The 25368-nt window shown below is 39.9% G+C and overlaps 1 protein-coding gene across 3 annotated transcripts in view; it reads left to right on the forward strand.

The window, feature by feature from the left end:
• Window positions 1-8024, forward strand: part of arhgap36 (Rho GTPase activating protein 36) — a 34940-nt gene extending 26916 nt beyond the window's left edge. For 2 of the 3 annotated variants that reach the window (XM_084002489.1, XM_084002491.1), the window contains exons 4-12: window positions 1387-1700; window positions 1819-2035; window positions 2128-2183; window positions 3561-3711; window positions 3870-4018; window positions 4472-4636; window positions 4815-4903; window positions 4991-5217; window positions 6139-8023. In XM_084002489.1, coding sequence (XP_083858615.1) covers window positions 1387-1700; window positions 1819-2035; window positions 2128-2183; window positions 3561-3711; window positions 3870-4018; window positions 4472-4636; window positions 4815-4903; window positions 4991-5217; window positions 6139-6449 — 1679 coding nt within the window. In that variant the 3' untranslated portion in view covers window positions 6450-8023. Of the gene's footprint in view, window positions 1-1386; window positions 1701-1818; window positions 2036-2127; window positions 2184-3560; window positions 3712-3869; window positions 4019-4471; window positions 4637-4814; window positions 4904-4990; window positions 5218-6138 lie in introns of all 3 variants that reach the window. The other variant, XM_084002490.1, reaches the window with a different exon arrangement.
• The last annotated feature ends 17344 nt before the right edge of the window (window positions 8025-25368 follow it).

Raw genomic sequence — 25368 nt, forward strand, 5'->3', positions numbered from 1 at the left:
TTTCCCTAAAGGAGTTAATTTTTTTTTTCATTTCACAAACTTTGGAGACATGAATCGGCAGCCGTGTGCGAACTTTTGCAGAAGATACAGTGTTTTCTCTTCCAAAAAAAACCTTGAAATGCCTTCACACATAGTTGGATTGATGTCATTCTGCTGTATCGAATCAACTCTTATTTTGAAAAGCTGCTTTGTCACTCACTGTTTTTGTTGTTGTTCTTAATGCCCTTAGTTCACCTCCTTTTTTTAACCGGATTTTGTGCCAGATCAAAGCGTGTGCTCGAACCGTTGTGGTGACGTTAGCGGAGCGACGGATTTGTCGTTTTGAGCTGCTGACCCCGAAACTCCCGCGTCGACGGCATCCTCGCTCATGTTGCGTTGCCGCGCAGTAAGCCAGTATCAGTCTGAGTGTGTCGTCTGGTTTGTGGCGGTGGCCGCTCTAACGGGATTATCTCTCCATCCACTCCGTCTATTCTTACACCGCCCGTCGACCTGAACTCTAATCTCTTAGTTTGCTGACTGAGTACATTATATATACAATCCAAGTTATTGTTCCAGATCGTTCTTTTTGTAGTTCCACTTTGCTCCGCGAACAAAAGATGAAAGTGGATCTAATGTTCCTGTTTGGAGTTGAGATGCGATCAGCTGAGAGGAATGTGTTCTATAAATAAAACGAGGCTCGCTCACGACTCCAGTTCTGCTTCAACCTCTGATTTAAAACATTAAAATTGTATTTGTTTTTATTTTGGATTGACCACATTTCAAGACAATTAAGGATGATGAAAGCTTTGCTTGGCTCTTAAACGTCCACACAAACACTGATTTCACGTGAGGAATGAGTCATGAAGCGATATTTAAAATTTAATATCATGAATATATAATATAATCTTTTCCATTGGTTTCTTCCATTAACTTTCCTTCCATTACAGCCTCATGATTCTGCAAGAAAAAAAGATTTGCAGGCAGATACCAAATAAGTAGATGAATCAGTCTTTGGGGGGATTTAGAGTCTCCACCATATCAGGCAAAAAGTTTGCAAAAATCTGGCATGAAAGTCCAGAATCAATTTGGTTTAATCCGACAGTCCAGAGAGTCACGAGTACGGAATTTAGCAACAGAAGAAAAGCCCTGCTAACTCCTTCGTTGCCCTCATGCACTTAATTTTGAAGTTTGTCCCCCGAAACGTTATATAAACACAAAATACATCCTTGTTTTGTCTTCTTTTGATTTATCATGTTGTTTCCATCATCCAAGACCTTCAGGTTCTGAGAAGTGAAGCCAACTCTGAAGTGCCTTAAACTGGCGTTCTCTCCGCTGGCCATCAGGGGGCGCCTTCTCTGCCTGTAAAAAGAAGTCTGATTGAAGTGGTTTCGTCTTTCCCCTCCTCAGAATCGGCCCCCAAGGCGTTCGGCATCCCCCTCTCCCAGGTCATCGCCAACGACCGGGCCTACAAGCTGCGGCAGGACGCCCTGAAGGAGAGCCGGCGGGACTGCCTGGACCTGGAGGCCAGCATCCTGCGCTTCAGGGCCGAGAAGAGGCAGCTCTTCAACGGGAGCAAGCCGCTCGTCTGCTCCGCCTCCATAACAGGAGGAGGGCCCGGCTCGCCGTCCGCCAACTCCGTGGCTCCGGCGCCGATCTATGAGACCCAGAACAAGCCGATGTCGCCCACGTTTCTGGACAACACGGGGCGAGGGCAGCGGAGGGTGAGACAGCTGTCTGAGGACATACACAAAACAAACCTTGTGGAACTTTTTATTTTTACATTTTACTTTCTTAAACCGTAAAGAAATATCTAAATATGGTGTGGATTGAATCCTTCAGGGTGGACTCTCCGTGGACTCCATCTCCGACCTCGTGGACAGTCAGTCCCGCCTGCTGGAGGCGCTGCAGCTCTCTCACCCGGCCGAGCTGGAGCTGAAGAAGTCGGCGGGTGGCGGCGGGTCAGAGGGCCGGACCCAGACCAAGCTCAGCCTCAACCCCATCTACAGACAGGTGCCCCGGGTCCTGGAGCGCTGCTGCAGCCACATCGAGACCTACGGTGAGACCAGGGACCTGGACTCTCTGGGGTCAGACCTTCTTCATGTAGACGCGAGGAACCTGAACCTGATGAGAGGTTTTTTGTGTCTGCAGGTCTCCAGACCGTCGGGATCTTCAGAGTCGGCAGCTCGAAGAAGAGAGTGAGACAGGTGAGGACAGACGGGCACGTCAGACATCCTTCCACAGATTTCAGACAGACTTCCTTTTCCTAAAACCTCATTTTGACTCTTCCTCCTCCATCCTCTTCGTCCTATTCCTCCTCTTCCTCCTCTCCCTCCTCTTCGTCCTATTCCTCCTCTTCCTCCTCTCCCTCCTCTTCGTCCTATTCCTCCTCTTCCTCCTCTCCCTCCTCTTCGTCCTGTTCCTCCTCTCCATCCTCTTCCTCCTCTCCGTCCTCTTCCTCCTCTTCGTCCTCTTCCTCCTCTCCCTCCTCTTCCTCCTCTCCGTCCTCTCCCTCCTCTTCGTCCTGTTCCTCCTCTCCATCCTCTTCCTCCTCTCCGTCCTCTTCCTCCTCTTCGTCCTCTTCCTCCTCTCCCTCCTCTTCCTCCTCTCCCTCCTCTCCATCCTCCCCCTCCTCTTCCTCCTCTCCCTCTTCTTCTTCCTATTCCTCCTCTCCGTCCTCTCCGTCCTATTCCTCCTCTCCATCCTCTCCCTCCTCCCCATCCTCTTCCTCCTCTCCGTCCTCTTCCTCCTCTCCCTCCTCTCCCTCCTCTTCCTCCTCTCCCTCCTCTCCCTCCTCTCCGTCCTCCCCCTCCTCTTCGTCCTCTCCCTCCTCTTCCTCCTCTCCCTCCTCTTCCTCCTCTCCGTCCTCTCCCTCCTCTTCGTCCTGTTCCTCCTCTCCATCCTCTTCCTCCTCTCCGTCCTCTTCCTCCTCTTCGTCCTCTTCCTCCTCTCCCTCCTCTTCCTCCTCTCCCTCCTCTCCATCCTCTCCCTCCTCCCCCTCCTCTTCCTCCTCTCCCTCTTCTTCTTCCTATTCCTCCTCTCCGTCCTCTCCGTCCTATTCCTCCTCTCCATCCTCTCCCTCCTCCCCATCCTCTTCCTCCTCTCCGTCCTCTTCCTCCTCTCCCTCCTCTCCCTCCTCTTCCTCCTCTCCCTCCTCTCCCTCCTCTCCGTCCTCCCCCTCCTCTTCGTCCTCTCCCTCCTCTTCCTCCTCTCCCTCCTCTTCCTCCTCTCCGTCCTCTCCCTCCTCTTCGTCCTGTTCCTCCTCTCCATCCTCTTCCTCCTCTCCGTCCTCTTCCTCCTCTTCGTCCTCTTCCTCCTCTCCCTCCTCTTCCTCCTCTCCCTCCTCTCCATCCTCTCCCTCCTCCCCCTCCTCTTCCTCCTCTCCCTCTTCTTCTTCCTATTCCTCCTCTCCGTCCTCTCCGTCCTATTCCTCCTCTCCATCCTCTCCCTCCTCCCCATCCTCTTCCTCCTCTCCGTCCTCTTCCTCCTCTCCCTCCTCTCCCTCCTCTTCCTCCTCTCCCTCCTCTCCATCCTCTTCCTCCTCTCCCTCCTCCCCCTCCTCCCCCTCCTCTTCGTCCTCTCAGCTGCTGGAAGACTTCGATAAAGGCGTGGACGTCCAGCTGGACGAGGAGCACAGCGTCCACGACGTGGCGGCGCTCCTCAAGGAGTTCCTCCGAGACATTCCTGATCCTCTGCTGCCCCGAGAACTCTACCCCGCCTTCCTGCAGGCCAACCGTGAGGCTCACACACACACAAACACACACACACACACACACACACACACACACACACACATATACACGCACATGGCGGTGACACTCGTACGCATCACATTAAACGCTCCTCCTCCCCTCCCCCTCCCCCTCCCCCTCCCCCTCCTCCTCCTGCTGCAGTGTTGACGGGAGCAGACCAGATCCAGTACCTGCAGCACCTCCTCTACCTGCTGCCTCCTTGTAACTGTGACACGCTGCTGAGGCTCCTCAGCCTGCTGCACACGGTGCAGAGCTTCGCCCAGGACAGCGTGGGGACCAACGACGAGGAGGTGATGGGTGGGGGGGTCCTCCATACTGCAGGAGACCCAGGGAGGCTTTCACCTCCCTTTGCTCCTGCTGCTGTTGTTTTGTCTCCGTCGTCATTTGTGTCTCTTTTTCGTTATTTTTGTCTCTTTGTGGTGTTTTTATGTCTCTTTTGTTATTTTGTGTCTTTTCTGGTTGTTTTGTGTCCCAAAAAGCATGTGAGGTTATATATCATTATAACATTAATATACAACAGACATACAAACTATATAAATAAACTTTACTTTAAAACAAACTGTCCTGTTCAACAAGTTTTCCTGCAGAGAACATCGTTTTCCTGAAAACTTCTTTTTCATTAAAGCACAGTATATATACTGTATATTATATACAATTACAACATGTCTCCAAACTGTGAGCTGTTTATTGTTTGCAGCTGATATTTCCGTTGTTATTTAAAAAACGGCCTTCTCTGCGTCCAGATCTCCGGCAACAAGATGACGGCCGCCAACCTGGCGGTGATCTTCGGGCCGAACCTGCTGCAGAGGGAACGGGACTCGGGTTCTCACGGGACCGGCATCGAGGACAGCACGGCCATCATCAGCGCCACGCTGGTCCTGGTCCAGAACTACCGGAGGCTCTTCACGGTACGTCCGACCCGTCTCAGTGCTCCTTCACTGGACTGTATTAAAGTTTACACATTCATTAAAATGTTAATTTCATCTTCAAAATTAAGATTTTAAGGTTTCATGTGTACAATTTTTGGATGCATGTGTTTTAGATTGAATTAAAAACCAGTCAAAACCTCTCCATGTGATCCTCCAGGTGTCTGCAGAGCTGCAGCAGGAAGTCCTGATGAGTCTGATCCAGACCGACCCGGACATCATCGACTACCTGTTGCGTAGGAAACTCAGGTAACCATGCAACCAGTCTTGTCAATCAATCTGCTGTCTTATTTCACTTTTTCGGGGGGTTTAAAAGGTTTCCGTCGCTTCGTACAGCAGCAGTCACATGACGGTGGAGAGCAGCAGTGAGTCGGGGGGCCGCCGGGACACGGGGGCCTCTCTGGACTCGGTGGGGGCCTCCAGCGGGAGTCTGTCCCCTCTAGAGCCTCCATCACCGCTCTTCCCCCCTGATGGTAACGGCGGCGATGGCAGCCTGACCAGCGAGGTCTTCTTCAACGTCCTCAAGCTGAACCAGAACAGGAAACGCCAGGACACCAGATATGGTACACATTTTATTTCATTTTATTTCATTTTTATTTTTATTTTATTTCATTTTTATTTTTATTTTTTCATTTTTATTTATTTATTTTATTTCATTTTTTATTATTTTTTATTCTTATTATTTATTTATTTTATTTTATTTATCTATTTATTTTATTTACTTAGGATAATTTGACTATTTTAGTGCCAATCAAATATGTATTCTGTCAAAGAATTTCTTAAATATGACAATTTTTAAAAAACTGCTTTTTTAATGGAAACTCAGCAATAATTCAACAATCAATAGAAGATCAAATAAAACAGCTGAGTAGGTGAAACAACATCCAGTTTAATAAAATCAAATTAAATTGAGTATTCATCCCCTTTCATCTGTGAGGGAATAAAAAAGGTCACAGCTCTTAATATTTCCAGTTTGGTACCAAATTACATCATTGTTTATGGAAACTATTCTACTTAAAATGGAGGAAAAATTCTAAAATGTAGTTATTTTTTCTTGACTTAAAAATGATAAATTAATTATTTATTTTAAAAATAAATAAATAACGTATCTCCTGAGTGTGCTGGGATGATAAATGTGGCTACAGCACCATCTAGTGGTGAAATGTGGATTTCATTAGTAGAATGAACAACATGAAATATTGTTTCTGACTATTAGATTTTCCTCCTTTTACAACAGAGTTCTGGACGCGGAGGAAGGAGACTAATAAATAATAATAAATAAATATTTTCTCTTGCAAAATTGATCATATTTTTGTTGTTAATTAGTCTTTTTTTATATAGTTTTTTCATGCGTATTTAGAAAAGTCTTATTGTGAGAATTTGTGGAACTTTTAATCAAAAAGGTAACAATCTTCTATTGGATTTATTTTTTGCATTTAAACATTTTTCCTTTTATAAGAGTTTAATTGCACTTGTTTCCACAGGCGACGTCCCGTCAGGTAAATCCATCCGCCACATGCGTCAGTTTCACTCCCACCACAACCTGCTCAGCCTGGCCCAGCCCTCCAGACTCGGCCCGGACCAGGACTCCCAGGACCGCCGGGGCACGCTGGGCTCGGCGCTGAGCTTCACGCTGGGCGGCGTCGGCGTCGGCAGCTGCTCCAGTCTGAGCGGCTCCACGGAGAGCAGCATCTGGGTGAGGCAGACGCCGCAGGAGGACAGCAAACCGCTGCCCACCTCCAACTTCTGGGACTTTTTTACCGGGAAGGCATCGAACTCGGAGACGATGGTATAACGATATGGGGCTGGTAGGATGATGGTAGGACTATGGTATGGTGATGGTATAGCGATGGTATGACTATGGAGATGGTATGACAATGGTATGGAGATGGTATGACAATGATGGTTTGGCAATGGTATGACAACAGTATGATGATGGTATGACGATAGTTTGGCGATGGTATGAGAGGAAGGGTGGAGGAATAAAAGCAGAGGAGAGTGTTTGCTGCCAGTGGACAGAATCTTTTTTTTTTTAAGTCCCGTTAAACTTAAACAAAAGTTCAGTCGATTCCAGAGATGAGAATCGTCTGATGTCAAGGCAGCGTGTTGAGGTGTTTTTCACATGTGGGGCGGCAGGCGAGGGCGGGCATGCCGATCCCAGAATCACAGACTGGTTTCAGGGACGTGGAAGGAACCAGATCTGATGCTGGAGGTGGATCGGCACCAACTTGATGTAGTTCTGGGAGTTCTGGTTCTGGAGTTCTGGTTCTGGAACCAAACTCCTGGAGAGGAGGACCGGACCAGACCGGATTGGACTTCTCCGGCATAACCCGATTATTGGAGTTTTCCCGGCAGAAGGAGAAGGTCACCGAAAGGAGGTCTGACTGTTGTAGGTGCACCAAACAGTGGGTTGACGTACCCGGTGCCCTCAGAGTCTCTAGTGGGGACTCTATAGTCCTTCTGGGGGACTTCAACGCTCACGTAGGCTACGAAGGAGGAACCTGGAGCGGGATGGGGGGAACAACCTGAACATGAATGCTGCTTCCTTGTTGGACTTCTGCAGAAACACCCGAGGCCAAAGAAACTGCAGTAAACCAAGGAGAAGAGACTAAATATGAGATTATGACAGTGGATGCAGTAATATTTGCAATGTACATAATGTATACATGTATTCATAATTTTACACACAACCCTCGTCTTTACGACGTACTCTGCTCTACTGGTACCTTCTGGTTTTTGTTGGTTCCCATAACAGGATACAGTTGCTGTTTGTCCATAATTCAACTATTGGCTATAAAACAACAATGTAAAGCAAGATTATTGAAGAAATTTGGTAAACAAATGGTTCCTTTCTAATTTACATAAACATTATATGAAAGAATAAATACCTTTAAAACCTTTTATGATCTCTGATGTTAGAGGATCATGTTGGATTTTTCCCTTTTCACCACAGGAGGGTGACATTCACCACATAAGCTGGACCTTTAACACTCATAATGTTTCTTACAATATACAGACTTGTATAACCGACAAACGTTTAGATGAAATGTATTCGGTTTTAGGGAATAGTGCCAAACATATAGAAATTACACAGGTTTTTGTTCCTGGCATCTTTATAGTAGAAAACTGTACAGAGATGTTCCTCCATTGCTGTCAGTCCTTCACCTCGACGGGTGAACGATTTAATTTTGTCTTTTTTTTTTAATATTATGTAAAATCCATCGAGATCTGAACCAGATGATGTAATGCCGAACTGAAAATTAAATGTCACACAATTTGTCTGTTATTGCTTTTTGTTGAATATCGAAAAAAGTGTGTACTATACTATGACTTTTTTTTTTAAATAAAATTGGCATTTTATGGTTGTTTTGGACTCCCTACACTCAGACTATGCTTGATGAATGATACGAAGGATTTTTGTTACTATTTAATATTTTTTTAGAATATTTCATGAATTTTGACGGGTGCCGTTTTTTGTGAATTTTTGACATACTTCACTATGACTTCACGGTGGTGTAGTGAATTGTACTGTTGCCTCACAGCAAAAGGGTCCTGGATTTGATTCCCTGGAATGGCTTCAGGTTCTTTCTGTGTGGAGTTTGCATGTTCTCTCCGGGTTCTCTGGCTTCCTTCAAAAGTCCAAAGACATGCAGGATGGGGAAAGTTTAATTGATCGCTCCAAATTGCCCACAGGTGTGGTTGTTTATGACTTGTTTATATTTCTTTAGAATATTTTAGGAATTTTGTCCGGTGCCTTTTTTTGTGAATTTTAGACATACTATACTATTACTTTTTTTAAAAATTATTTTCCCGAAAAATTTTAAAATGTTTTGGACTCCCTACACTCTACACTATGCTTGACCCACGATACTGAGGATTTTTGTAACTTTTTAATTTTTTTTTTTAATATTTCACATTCAGACTATGCTTGACGCGATATACAAGCATATGTTATGACTTTTACACCGTTTTACAACATTTTATGAATTTTGTCGATTTTCACTTTTTTTTTTACATGAAACACGACTTTTTCGTGAATTTTCGACAAAGTATGACTTATTTTTTCCCCGAAAAATTTGACCATGGCTTATTATGCCTGTTTTGGACTCACTACACTCAGACTTGGCGCGACAAGCGATACGAGCGATTTTTATGACTGTTTAATATTTTTAAATAATTTTTCATGAATTCATTTTGACTGACTTTTTCGTGAATTTTCGACAAAGTATGACTTTTTTTTTAGAAAAAAATCACTAAGGCTTTCTTTTCAAGATTTTCTCTTGGCATAGACACCTTTTTATTTAGTAGTGGACAAAGAGGAAACATGGGAGAGAGAGGGGGATATGCCATGCAGCAAAGGACCTCCAGCCGGGATTAAAACCAGTGTCTTCTGCAAATGTGTGTACATGGGTATATGGCATGCACTCTAACCACTAGACCACCTGCAAGCCATGCCTTTTCCGACTTATTTGTATTCACTACACTCAGACTTTGGTTGACATGCGATATACAAGCATATGTTATGACTTTTACACCGTTTTTACAACATTTTATGAATTTTGTCGATTTTTCACTTTTTTTCTGACATGCTATAGTATGACTTTTTTTTTCCCCGAAAAATTTGACCATGGCTTATTATGCCTGTTTTGGACTCACTACACTCAGACTTGGCGCGACAAGACAAGCGATACGAGCAATTTTTATGACTGTTTAATATTTTTAAATAATTTTTCATGAATTCATTTTGACTGACTTTTTCGTGACTTTTCGACAAAGTATGACTTTTTTTTTAGAAAAAAATCACTAAGGCTTTCTTTTCAAGATTTTCTCTTGGCATAGACACCTTTTTATTTAATAGTGGACTAAGAGGAAACATGGGAGAGAGAGCGGGATATGCCATGCAGCAAAGAACCTCCAGCCGGGATTCAAACCAGTGTCTTCTGCATATGTGTGTACATGGGCATATGGCATGCACTATAACCACTAGACCACCTGCAAGCCATGCCTTTTCCGACTTATTTGTACTCACTACACTCAGACTTTGGTTGACACGCGATATACAAGCATATGTTATGACTTTTACACCGTTTTTACAACATTTTATGAATTTTGTCGATTTTTCACTTTTGTATGACTTTTTTTTCCCCCGAAAAATTTGACCATGGCTTATTATGCCTGTTTTGGACTCACTACACTCAGACTTGGCGCGACAAGCGATACGAGCGATTTTTATGACTGTTTAATATTTTTAAATAATTTTTCATGAATTCATTTTGACTGACTTTTTCGTGAATTTTCGACAAAGTATGACTTTTTTTTTAGAAAAAAAATCACTAAGGCTTTTTTTTAAAGATTTTCTCTTGGCATAGACACCTTTTTATTTAGTAGTGGACAAAGAGGAAACATGGGAGAGAGAGGGGGATATGCCATGGAGCAAAGGACCTCCAGCCGGGATTCAAACCAGTGTCTTCTGCATATGTGTGTACATGGGTATATGGCATGCACTCTAACCACTAGACCACCTGCAAGCCATGTCTTTTCCGACTTATTTGTATTCACTACACTCAGACTTTGGTTGACACGCGATATACAAGCATATGTTATGACTTTTACACCGTTTTTACAACATTTTATGAATTTTGTCGATTTTTTACTTTTTTTTCGACATGCTATAGTATGACTTTATTTTCCCCTGAAAAATTTGACCATGGCTTATTATGCCTGTTTTGGACTCACTACACTCAGACTTGGCGCAACAAGCGATACGAGCGATTTTTTATGACTGTTTAATATTTTTAAATAATTTTTCATGAATTCATTTTGACTGACTTTTTCGTGAATTTTCGACAAAGTATGACTTTTTTTTTAGAAAAAAAATCACTAAGGCTTTTTTTTCAAGATTTTCTCTTGGCATAGACACCTTTTATTTAATAGTGGACAAAGAGGAAACATGGGAGAGAGAGCGGGATATGCCATGCAGCAAAGGACCTCCAGCCGGGATTCAAACCAGTGTCTTCTGCATATGTGTGTACATGGGCATATGGCATGCACTATAACCACTAGACCACCTGCAAGGCATGCCTTTTCCGACTTATTTGTACTCACTACACTCAGACTTTGGTTGACACGCGATATACAAGCATATGTTATGACTTTTACACCGTTTTTACAACATTTTATGAATTTTGTCGATTTTTCACTTTTGTATGACTTTTTTTTCCCCCGAAAAATTTGACCATGGCTTATTATGCCTGTTTTGGACTCACTACACTCAGACTTGGCGCGACAAGCGATACGAGCGATTTTTATGACTGTTTAATATTTTTAAATAATTTTTCATGAATTCATTTTGACTGACTTTTTCGTGAATTTTCGACAAAGTATGACTTTTTTTTTAGGAAAAAAATCACTAAGGCTTTTTTTTCAAGATTTTCTCTTGGCATAGACACCTTTTTATTTAGTAGTGGACAAAGAGGAAACATGGGAGAGAGAGGGGGATATGCCATGCAGCAAAGGACCTCCAGCCGGGATTCAAACCAGTGTCTTCTGCATATGTGTGTACATGGGTATATGGCATGCACTCTAACCACTAGACCACCTGCAAGCCATGCCTTTTCCGACTTATTTGTATTCACTACACTAAGACTTTGGTTGACACGCGATATACAAGCATATGTTATGACTTTTACACCGTTTTTACAACATTTTATGAATTTTGTCGATTTTTCACTTTTTTTTCGACATGCTATAGTATGACTTTATTTTCCCCTGAAAAATTTGACCATGGCTTATTATGCCTGTTTTGGACTCACTACACTCAGACTTGGCGCAACAAGCGATACGAGCAATTTTTTATGACTGTTTAATATTTTTAAATAATTTTTCATGAATTCATTTTGACTGACTTTTTCGTGAATTTTCGACAAAGTATGACTTTTTTTTTAGAAAAAAAATCACTAAGGCTTTTTTTTCAAGATTTTCTCTTGGCATAGACACCTTTTTATTTAATAGTGGACAAAGAGGAAACATGGGAGAGAGAGCGGGATATGCCATGCAGCAAAGAACCTCCAGCCGGGATTCAAACCAGTGTCTTCTGCATATGTGTGTACATGGGCATATGGCATGCACTCTAACCACTAGACCACCTGCAAGCCATGCCTTTTCCAACTTATTTGTATTCACTACACTCAGACTTTGGTTGACACGCGATATACAAGCATATGTTATGACTTTTACACCGTTTTTACAACATTTTATGAATTTTGTCGATTTTTCACTTTTTTTTCGACATGCTGTAGTATGACTTTTTTTTTTCCCCGAAAAATTTGACCATGGCTTATTATGCCTGTTTTGGACTCACTACACTCAGACTTGGCGCGACAAGACAAGCGATACGAGCAATTTTTATGACTGTTTAATATTTTTAAATAATTTTTCATGAATTCATTTTGACTGACTTTTTCGTGAATTTTCGACAAAGTATGACTTTTTTTTTAGAAAAAAATCACTAAGGCTTTCTTTTCAAGATTTTCTCTTGGCATAGACACCTTTTTATTTAATAGTGGACAAAGAGGAAACATGGGAGAGAGAGCGGGATGTGCCATGCAGCAAAGAACCTCCAGCCGGGATTCAAACCAGTGTCTTCTGCATATGTGTGTACATGGGCATATGGCATGCACTCTAACCACTAGACCACCTGCAAGCCATGCCTTTTCCGACTTATTTGTACTCACTACACTCAGACTTTGGTTGACACGCGATATACAAGCATATGTTATGACTTTTACACCGTTTTTACAACATTTTATGAATTTTGTCGATTTTTCACTTTTGTATGACTTTTTTTTTCCCCGAAAAATTTGACCATGGCTTATTATGCCTGTTTTGGACTCACTACACTCAGACTTGGCGCGACAAGCGATACGACCGATTTTTATGACTGTTTAATATTTTTAAATAATTTTTCATGAATTCATTTTGACTGACTTTTTCGTGAATTTTCGACAAAGTATGACTTTTTTTTTAGAAAAAAAATCACTAAGGCTTTTTTTTTAAAGATTTTCTCTTGGCATAGACACCTTTTTATTTAGTCGTGGACAAAGAGGAAACATGGGAGAGAGAGCGGGATATGCCATGCAGGAAAGAACCTCCAGCCGGGATTCAAACCAGTGTCTTCTGCATATGTGTGTACATGGGCATATGGCATGCACTCTAACCACTAGACCACCTGCAAGCCATGCCTTTTCCGACTTATTTGTACTCACTACACTCAGACTTTGGTTGACACGCGATATACAAGCATATGTTATGACTTTTACACCGTTTTTACAACATTTTATGAATTTTGTCGATTTTTCACTTTTGTATGACTTTTTTTTTCCCCGAAAAATTTGACCATGGCTTATTATGCCTGTTTTGGACTCACTACACTCAGACTTGGCGCGACAAGCGATACGAGCGATTTTTATGACTGTTTAATATTTTTAAATAATTTTTCATGAATTCATTTTGACTGACTTTTTCGTGAATTTTCGACAAAGTATGACTTTTTTTTTAGAAAAAATATCAGTAAGGCTTTTTTTTTAAAGATTTTCTCTTGGCATAGACACCTTTTTATTTAGTAGTGGACAAAGAGGAAACATGGGAGAGAGAGGGGGATATGCCATGCAGCAAAGGACCTCCAGCCGGGATTCAAACCAGTGTCTTCTGCATATGTGTGTACATGGGTATATGGCATGCAGTCTAACCACTAGACCACCTGCAAGCCATGCCTTTTCCGACTTATTTGTATTCACTACACTAAGACTTTGGTTGACACGCGATATACAAGCATATGTTATGACTTTTACACCGTTTTTACAACATTTTATGAATTTTGTCGATTTTTCACTTTTTTTTCGACATGCTATAGTATGACTTTTTTTTCCCCCGAAAAATTTGACCATGGCTTATTATGCCTGTTTTGGACTCCCTACACTCAGACTTGGCGCGCGACAAGCGATACGAGCGATTTTTATGACTGTTCAATATTTTTAAATAATTTTTCATGAATTCATTTTGACTGATTTTTCGTGAATTTTCGACAAAGTATGACTTTTTTTTTAGAAAAAAAATCACTAAGGCTTTTTTTTAAAGATTTTCTCTTGGCATAGACACCTTTTTATTTAGTAGTGGACAAAGAGGAAACATGGGAGAGAGAGGGGGACATGCCATGCAGCAAAGGACCTCCAGCCGGGATTCAAACCAGTGTCTTCTGCATATGTGTGTACATGGGCATATGGCATGCACTATAACCACTAGACCACCTGCAAGCCATGCCTTTTCCGACTTATTTGTACTCACTACACTCAGACTTTGGTTGACACGCGATATACAAGCATATGTTATGACTTTTACACCGTTTTTACAACATTTTATGAATTTTGTCGATTTTTCACTTTTGTATGACTTTTTTTTTCCCCGAAAAATTTGACCATGGCTTATTATGCCTGTTTTGGACTCACTACACTCAGACTTGGCGCGACAAGCGATACGAGCGATTTTTATGACTGTTTAATATTTTTAAATAATTTTTCATGAATTCATTTTGACTGACTTTTTCGTGAATTTTCGACAAAGTATGACTTTTTTTTTAGAAAAAATATCAGTAAGGCTTTTTTTTTAAAGATTTTCTCTTGGCATAGACACCTTTTTATTTAGTAGTGGACAAAGAGGAAACATGGGAGAGAGAGGGGGATATGCCATGCAGCAAAGGACCTCCAGCCGGGATTCAAACCAGTGTCTTCTGCATATGTGTGTACATGGGTATATGGCATGCAGTCTAACCACTAGACCACCTGCAAGCCATGCCTTTTCCGACTTATTTGTATTCACTACACTAAGACTTTGGTTGACACGCGATATACAAGCATATGTTATGACTTTTACACCGTTTTTACAACATTTTATGAATTTTGTCGATTTTTCACTTTTTTTTCGACATGCTATAGTATGACTTTATTTTCCCCTGAAAAATTTGACCATGGCTTATTATGCCTGTTTTGGACTCACTACACTCAGACTTGGCGCAACAAGCGATACGAGCAATTTTTTATGACTGTTTAATATTTTTAAATAATTTTTCATGAATTCATTTTGACTGACTTTTTCGTGAATTTTCGACAAAGTATGACTTTTTTTTTAGAAAAAAAATCACTAAGGCTTTTTTTTCAAGATTTTCTCTTGGCATAGACACCTTTTTATTTAATAGTGGACAAAGAGGAAACATGGGAGAGAGAGCGGGATATGCCATGCAGCAAAGAACCTCCAGCCGGGATTCAAACCAGTGTCTTCTGCATATGTGTGTACATGGGCATATGGCATGCACTCTAACCACTAGACCACCTGCAAGCCATGCCTTTTCCGACTTATTTGTATTCACTACACTCAGACTTTGGTTGACACGCGATATACAAGCATATGTTATGACTTTTACACCGTTTTTACAACATTTTATGAATTTTGTCGATTTTTCACTTTTTTTTCGACATGCTGTAGTATGACTTTTTTTTTTCCCCGAAAAATTTGACCATGGCTTATTATGCCTGTTTTGGACTCACTACACTCAGACTTGGCGCGACAAGACAAGCGATACGAGCAATTTTTATGACTGTTTAATATTTTTAAATAATTTTTCATGAATTCATTTTGACTGACTTTTTTGTGAATTTTCGACAAAGTATGACTTTTTTTTTAGAAAAAAATCACTAAGGCTTTCTTTTCAAGATTTTCTCTTGGCATCGACACCTTTTTATTTAATAGTGGACAAAGAGGAAACATGGGAGAGAGAGCGGGATGTGCCATGCAGCAAAGAACCTCCAGCCGGGATTCAAACCAGTGTCTTCTGCATATGTGTGTACATGGGCATATGGCATGCACTATAACCACTAGACCACCTGCAAGCCATGCCTTTTCTGACTTATTTGTACTCACTACACTCAGACTTTGGTTGACACACGATATACAAGCATATGTTATGACTTTTACACCGTTTTTACAACATTTTATGAATTTTGTCGATTTTTCACTTTTGTATGACTTTTTTTTTCCCCGAAAAATTTGACCATGGCTTATTATGCCTGTTTTGGACTCACTACACTCAGACTTGGCGCGACAAGCGATACGACCGATTTTTATGACTGTTTAATATTTTTAAATAATTTTTCATGAATTCATTTTGACTGACTTTTTCGTGAATTTTCGACAAAGTATGACTTTTTTTTTAGAAAAAAAATCACTAAGGCTTTTTTTTTTAAAGATTTTCTCTTGGCATAGACACCTTTTTATTTAGTAGTGGACAAAGAGGAAACATGGGAGAGAGAGCGGGATATGCCATGCAGGAAAGAACCTCCAGCCGGGATTCAAACCAGTGTCTTCTGCATATGTGTGTACATGGGCATATGGCATGCACTCTAACCACTAGACCACCTGCAAGCCATGCCTTTTCCGACTTATTTGTACTCACTACACTCAGACTTTGGTTGACACGCGATATACAAGCATATGTTATGACTTTTACACCGTTTTTACAACATTTTATGAATTTTGTCGATTTTTCACTTTTGTATGACTTTTTTTTTCCCCGAAAAATTTGACCATGGCTTATTATGCCTGTTTTGGACTCACTACACTCAGACTTGGCGCGACAAGCGATACGAGCGATTTTTATGACTGTTTAATATTTTTAAATAATTTTTCATGAATTCATTTTGACTGACTTTTTCGTGAATTTTCGACAAAGTATGACTTTTTTTTTAGAAAAAATATCAGTAAGGCTTTTTTTTTAAAGATTTTCTCTTGGCATAGACACCTTTTTATTTAGTAGTGGACAAAGAGGAAACATGGGAGAGAGAGGGGGATATGCCATGCAGCAAAGGACCTCCAGCCGGGATTCAAACCAGTGTCTTCTGCATATGTGTGTACATGGGTATATGGCATGCAGTCTAACCACTAGACCACCTGCAAGCCATGCCTTTTCCGACTTATTTGTATTCACTACACTAAGACTTTGGTTGACACGCGATATACAAGCATATGTTATGACTTTTACACCGTTTTTACAACATTTTATGAATTTTGTCGATTTTTCACTTTTTTTTCGACATGCTATAGTATGACTTTTTTTTCCCCCGAAAAATTTGACCATGGCTTATTATGCCTGTTTTGGACTCCCTACACTCAGACTTGGCGCGCGACAAGCGATACGAGCGATTTTTATGACTGTTCAATATTTTTAAATAATTTTTCATGAATTCATTTTGACTGATTTTTCGTGAATTTTCGACAAAGTATGACTTTTTTTTTAGAAAAAAAATCACTAAGGCTTTTTTTTAAAGATTTTCTCTTGGCATAGACACCTTTTTATTTAGTAGTGGACAAAGAGGAAACATGGGAGAGAGAGGGGGACATGCCATGCAGCAAAGGACATCCAGCCGGGATTCAAACCAGTGTCTTCTGCATATGTGTGTACATGGGCATATGGCATGCACTATAACCACTAGACCACCTGCAAGCCATGCCTTTTCCGACTTATTTGTACTCACTACACTCAGACTTTGGTTGACACGCGATATACAAGCATATGTTATGACTTTTACACCGTTTTTACAACATTTTATGAATTTTGTCGATTTTTCACTTTTGTATGACTTTTTTTTTCCCCGAAAAATTTGACCATGGCTTATTATGCCTGTTTTGGACTCACTACACTCAGACTTGGCGCGACAAGCGATACGAGCGATTTTTATGACTGTTTAATATTTTTAAATAATTTTTCATGAATTCATTTTGACTGACTTTTTCGTGAATTTTCGACAAAGTATGACTTTTTTTTTAGAAAAAATATCAGTAAGGCTTTTTTTTTAAAGATTTTCTCTTGGCATAGACACCTTTTTATTTAGTAGTGGACAAAGAGGAAACATGGGAGAGAGAGGGGGATATGCCATGCAGCAAAGGACCTCCAGCCGGGATTCAAACCAGTGTCTTCTGCATATGTGTGTACATGGGTATATGGCATGCAGTCTAACCACTAGACCACCTGCAAGCCATGCCTTTTCCGACTTATTTGTATTCACTACACTAAGACTTTGGTTGACACGCGATATACAAGCATATGTTATGACTTTTACACCGTTTTTACAACATTTTATGAATTTTGTCGATTTTTCACTTTTTTTTCGACATGCTATAGTATGACTTTTTTTTCCCCCGAAAAATTTGACCATGGCTTATTATGCCTGTTTTGGACTCCCTACACTCAGACTTGGCGCGCGACAAGCGATACGAGCGATTTTTATGACTGTTCAATATTTTTAAATAATTTTTCATGAATTCATTTTGACTGATTTTTCGTGAATTTTCGACAAAGTATGACTTTTTTTTTAGAAAAAAAATCACTAAGGCTTTTTTTTAAAGATTTTCTCTTGGCATAGACACCTTTTTATTTAGTAGTGGACAAAGAGGAAACATGGGAGAGAGAGGGGGACATGCCATGCAGCAAAGGACATCCAGCCGGGATTCAAACCAGTGTCTTCTGCATATGTGTGTACATGGGCATATGGCATGCACTATAACCACTAGACCACCTGCAAGCCATGCCTTTTCCGACTTATTTGTACTCACTACACTCAGACTTTGGTTGACACGCGATATACAAGCATATGTTATGACTTTTACACCGTTTTTACAACATTTTATGAATTTTGTCGATTTTTCACTTTTGTATGACTTTTTTTTTCCCCGAAAAATTTGACCATGGCTTATTATGCCTGTTTTGGACTCACTACACTCAGACTTGGCGCGACAAGCGATACGAGCGATTTTTATGACTGTTTAATATTTTTAAATAATTTTTCATGAATTCATTTTGACTGACTTTTTCGTGAATTTTCGACAAAGTATGACTTTTTTTTTAGAAAAAATATCAGTAAGGCTTTTTTTTTAAAGATTTTCTCTTGGCATAGACACCTTTTTATTTAGTAGTGGACAAAGAGGAAACATGGGAGAGAGAGGGGGATATGCCATGCAGCAAAGGACCTCCAGCCGGGATTCAAACCAGTGTCTTCTGCATATGTGTGTACATGGGTATATGGCATGCAGTCTAACCACTAGACCACCTGCAAGCCATGCCTTTTCCGACTTATTTGTATTCACTACACTAAGACTTTGGTTGACACGCGATATACAAGCATATGTTATGACTTTTACACCGTTTTTACAACATTTTATGAATTTTGTCGATTTTTCACTTTTTTTTCGACATGCTATAGTATGACTTTATTTTCCCCTGAAAAATTTGACCATGGCTTATTATGCCTGTTTTGGACTCACTACACTCAGACTTGGCGCAACAAGCGATACGAGCAATTTTTTATGACTGTTTAATATTTTTAAATAATTTTTCATGAATTCATTTTGACTGACTTTTTCGTGAATTTTCGACAAAGTATGACTTTTTTTTTAGAAAAAAAATCACTAAGGCTTTTTTTTCAAGATTTTCTCTTGGCATAGACACCTTTTTATTTAATAGTGGACAAAGAGGAAACATGGGAGAGAGAGCGGGATATGCCATGCAGCAAAGAACCTCCAGCCGGGATTCAAACCAGTGTCTTCTGCATATGTGTGTACATGGGCATATGGCATGCACTCTAACCACTAGACCACCTGCAAGCCATGCCTTTTCCGACTTATTTGTATTCACTACACTCAGACTTTGGTTGACACGCGATATACAAGCATATGTTATGACTTTTACACCGTTTTTACAACATTTTATGAATTTTGTCGATTTTTCACTTTTTTTTCGACATGCTGTAGTATGACTTTTTTTTTTCCCCGAAAAATTTGACCATGGCTTATTATGCCTGTTTTGGACTCACTACACTCAGACTTGGCGCGACAAGACAAGCGATACGAGCAATTTTTATGACTGTTTAATATTTTTAAATAATTTTTCATGAATTCATTTTGACTGACTTTTTCGTGAATTTTCGACAAAGTATGACTTTTTTTTTAGAAAAAAATCACTAAGGCTTTCTTTTCAAGATTTTCTCTTGGCATCGACACCTTTTTATTTAATAGTGGACAAAGAGGAAACATGGGAGAGAGAGCGGGATGTGCCATGCAGCAAAGAACCTCCAGCCGGGATTCAAACCAGTGTCTTCTGCATATGTGTGTACATGGGCATATGGCATGCACTATAACCACTAGACCACCTGCAAGCCATGCCTTTTCTGACTTATTTGTACTCACTACACTCAGACTTTGGTTGACACACGATATACAAGCATATGTTATGACTTTTACACCGTTTTTACAACATTTTATGAATTTTGTCGATTTTTCACTTTTGTATGACTTTTTTTTTCCCCGAAAAATTTGACCATGGCTTATTATGCCTGTTTTGGACTCACTACACTCAGACTTGGCGCGACAAGCGATACGACCGATTTTTATGACTGTTTAATATTTTTAAATAATTTTTCATGAATTCATTTTGACTGACTTTTTCGTGAATTTTCGACAAAGTATGACTTTTTTTTTAGAAAAAAAATCACTAAGGCTTTTTTTTTAAAGATTTTCTCTTGGCATAGACACCTTTTTATTTAGTAGTGGACAAAGAGGAAACATGGGAGAGAGAGCGGGATATGCCATGCAGCAAAGAACCTCCAGCCGGGATTCAAACCAGTGTCTTCTGCATATGTGTGTACATGGGTATATGGCATGCAGTCTAACCACTAGACCACCTGCAAGCCATGCCTTTTCCGACTTATTTGTATTCACTACACTAAGACTTTGGTTGACACGCGATATACAAGCATATGTTATGACTTTTACACCGTTTTTACAACATTTTATGAATTTTGTCGATTTTTCACTTTTTTTTCGACATGCTATAGTATGACTTTATTTTCCCCTGAAAAATTTGACCATGGCTTATTATGCCTGTTTTGGACTCACTACACTCAGACTTGGCGCAACAAGCGATACGAGCAATTTTTTATGACTGTTTAATATTTTTAAATAATTTTTCATGAATTCATTTTGACTGACTTTTTCGTGAATTTTCGACAAAGTATGACTTTTTTTTTAGAAAAAAAATCACTAAGGCTTTTTTTTCAAGATTTTCTCTTGGCATAGACACCTTTTTATTTAATAGTGGACAAAGAGGAAACATGGGAGAGAGAGCGGGATATGCCATGCAGCAAAGAACCTCCAGCCGGGATTCAAACCAGTGTCTTCTGCATATGTGTGTACATGGGCATATGGCATGCACTCTAACCACTAGACCACCTGCAAGCCATGCCTTTTCCGACTTATTTGTATTCACTACACTCAGACTTTGGTTGACACGCGATATACAAGCATATGTTATGACTTTTACACCGTTTTTACAACATTTTATGAATTTTGTCGATTTTTCACTTTTTTTTCGACATGCTGTAGTATGACTTTTTTTTTTCCCCGAAAAATTTGACCATGGCTTATTATGCCTGTTTTGGACTCACTACACTCAGACTTGGCGCGACAAGACAAGCGATACGAGCAATTTTTATGACTGTTTAATATTTTTAAATAATTTTTCATGAATTCATTTTGACTGACTTTTTCGTGAATTTTCGACAAAGTATGACTTTTTTTTTAGAAAAAAATCACTAAGGCTTTCTTTTCAAGATTTTCTCTTGGCATCGACACCTTTTTTATTTAATAGTGGACAAAGAGGAAACATGGGAGAGAGAGCGGGATGTGCCATGCAGCAAAGAACCTCCAGCCGGGATTCAAACCAGTGTCTTCTGCATATGTGTGTACATGGGCATATGGCATGCACTATAACCACTAGACCACCTGCAAGCCATGCCTTTTCTGACTTATTTGTACTCACTACACTCAGACTTTGGTTGACACACGATATACAAGCATATGTTATGACTTTTACACCGTTTTTACAACATTTTATGAATTTTGTCGATTTTTCACTTTTGTATGACTTTTTTTTTCCCCGAAAAATTTGACCATGGCTTATTATGCCTGTTTTGGACTCACTACACTCAGACTTGGCGCGACAAGCGATACGACCGATTTTTATGACTGTTTAATATTTTTAAATAATTTTTCATGAATTCATTTTGACTGACTTTTTCGTGAATTTTCGACAAAGTATGACTTTTTTTTTAGAAAAAAAATCACTAAGGCTTTTTTTTTAAAGATTTTCTCTTGGCATAGACACCTTTTTATTTAGTAGTGGACAAAGAGGAAACATGGGAGAGAGAGCGGGATATGCCATGCAGCAAAGAACCTCCAGCCGGGATTCAAACCAGTGTCTTCTGCATATGTGTGTACATGGGCATATGGCATGCACTCTAACCACTAGACCACCTGCAAGCCATGCCTTTTCCGACTTATTTGTACTCACTACACTCAGACTTTGGTTGACACGCGATATACAAGCATATGTTATGACTTTTACACCGTTTTTACAACATTTTATGAATTTTGTCGATTTTTCACTTTTGTATGACTTTTTTTTCCCCCGAAAAATTTGACCATGGCTTATTATGCCTGTTTTGGACTCACTACACTCAGACTTGGCGCGACAAGCGATACGAGCGATTTTTATGACTGTTTAATATTTTAAAATTATTTTTCATTAATTCATTTTGACTGACTTTTTCGTGAATTTTCGACAAAGTATGACTTTTTTTTTAGAAAAAAAATCACTAAGGCTTTTTTTTCAAGATTTTCTCTTGGCATAGACACCTTTTTATTTAGTAGTGGACAAAGAGGAAACATGGGAGAGAGAGGGGGATATGCCATGCAGCAAAGGACCTCCAGCCGGGATTCAAACCAGTGTCTTCTGCATATGTGTGTACATGGGTATATGGCATGCACTCTAACCACTAGACCACCTGCAAGCCATGCCTTTTCCGACTTATTTGTATTCACTACACTCAGACTTTGGTTGACACGCGATATACAAGCATATGTTATGACTTTTACACCGTTTTTACAACATTTTATGAATTTTGTTGATTTTTCACTTTTTTTTCGACATGCTATAGTATGACTTTTTTTTTCCCTGAAAAATTTGACCATGGCTTATTATGCCTGTTTTGGACTCACTACACTCAGACTTGGCGCGACAAGCGATACGAGCGATTTTTATGACTGTTTAATATTTTTAAATTATTTTTCATTAATTCATTTTGACTGACTTTTTCGTGAATTTTCGACAAAGTATGACTTTTTTTTTAGAAAAAAAATCACTAAGGCTTTTTTTTAAAGATTTTCTCTTGGAATAGACACCTTTTTATTTAGTAGTGGACAAAGAGGAAACATGGGAGAGAGAGGGGGATATGCCATGCAGCAAAGGACCTCCAGCCGGGATTCAAACCAGTGTCTTCTGCATATGTGTGTACATGAGTATATGGCATGCACTCTAACCACTAGACCACCTAGTTAAAGCCATGCCTTTTCCGACTTATTTGTATTCACTACACTCAGACTTTGGTTGACACGCGATATACAAGCATATGTTATGACTTTTACACCGTTCTTACAACATTTTATGAATTTTGTCAATTTTTCACTTTTTTTTCGATATGCTATAGTATGACTTTTTTTTCCCCCGAAAAATTTGACCATGGCTTATTATGCCTGTTTTGGACTCCCTACACTCAGACTTGGCGCGCGACAAGCGATACGAGCGATTTTTATGACTGTTCAATATTTTTAAATAATTTTTCATGAATTCATTTTGACTGATTTTTCGTGAATTTTCGACAAAGTATGACTTTTTTTTTAGAAAAAAAATCACTAAGGCTTTTTTTTAAAGATTTTCTCTTGGCATAGACACCTTTTTATTTAGTAGTGGACAAAGAGGAAACATGGGAGAGAGAGGGGGACATGCCATGCAGCAAAGGACCTCCAGCCGGGATTCAAACCAGTGTCTTCTGCATATGTGTGTACATGGGCATATGGCATGCACTATAACCACTAGACCACCTGCAAGCCATGCCTTTTCCGACTTATTTGTACTCACTACACTCAGACTTTGGTTGACACGCGATATACAAGCATATGTTATGACTTTTACACCGTTTTTACAACATTTTATGAATTTTGTCGATTTTTCACTTTTGTATGACTTTTTTTTTCCCCGAAAAATTTGACCATGGCTTATTATACCTGTTTTGGACTCACTACACTCAGACTTGGCGCGACAAGCGATACGAGCGATTTTTATGACTGTTTAATATTTTTAAATAATTTTTCATGAATTCATTTTGACTGACTTTTTCGTGAATTTTCGACAAAGTATGACTTTTTTTTTAGAAAAAAAATCACTAAGGCTTTTTTTTAAAGATTTTCTCTTGGCATAGACACCTTTTTATTTAGTAGTGGACAAAGAGGAAACATGGGAGAGAGAGGGGGACATGCCATGCAGCAAAGGACCTCCAGCCGGGATTCAAACCAGTGTCTTCTGCATATGTGTGTACATGGGCATATGGCATGCACTATAACCACTAGACCACCTGCAAGCCATGCCTTTTCCGACTTATTTGTACTCACTACACTCAGACTTTGGTTGACACGCGATATACAAGCATATGTTATGACTTTTACACCGTTTTTACAACATTTTATGAATTTTGTCGATTTTTCACTTTTGTATGACTTTTTTTTTCCCCGAAAAATTTGACCATGGCTTATTATGCCTGTTTTGGACTCACTACACTCAGACTTGGCGCGACAAGCGATACGAGCGATTTTTATGACTGTTTAATATTTTAAAATTATTTTTCATTAATTCATTTTGACTGACTTTTTCGTGAATTTTCGACAAAGTATGACTTTTTTTTTAGAAAAAAAATCACTAAGGCTTTTTTTTCAAGATTTTCTCTTGGCATAGACACCTTTTTATTTAGTAGTGGACAAAGACGAAACATGGGAGAGAGAGGGGGATATGCCATGCAGCAAAGAACCTCCAGCCGGGATTCAAACCAGTGTCTTCTGCATATGTGTGTACATGGGCATATGGCATGCACTCTAACCACTAGACCACCTGCAAGCCATGCCTTTTCCGACTTATTTGTATTCACTACACTCAGACTTCGTTTGACATGCGATATACAAGCATATGTTATGACTTTTACACCGTTTTTACAACATTTTATGAATTTTGTCGATTTTTCACTTTTTTTTCGATATGCTATAGTATGACTTTTTTTTTCCCCGAAAAATTTGACCATGGCTTATTATGCCTGTTTTGGACTCACTACACTCAGACTTGGCGCGACAAGCGATACGAGCGATTTTTATGACTGTTTAATATTTTAAAATTATTTTTCATTAATTCATTTTGACTGACTTTTTCGTGAATTTTCGACAAAGTATGACTTTTTTTTTAGAAAAAAAATCACTAAGGCTTTTTTTTAAAGATTTTCTCTTGGCATAGACACCTTTTTATTGAGTAGTGGACAAAGACGAAACATGGGAGAGAGAGGGGGATATGCCATGCAGCAAAGGACCTCCAGCCGGGATTCAAACCAGTGTCTTCTGCATATGTGTGTACATGGGTATATGGCATGCAGTCTAACCACTAGACCACCTGCAAGCCATGCCTTTTCCGACTTATTTGTATTCACTACACTAAGACTTTGGTTGACACGCGATATACA

Source organism: Eutrigla gurnardus (genome assembly GCF_963514095.1).
Source record: "Eutrigla gurnardus genome assembly, chromosome: 23".
Taxonomy (NCBI): domain Eukaryota; kingdom Metazoa; phylum Chordata; class Actinopteri; order Perciformes; family Triglidae; genus Eutrigla; species Eutrigla gurnardus.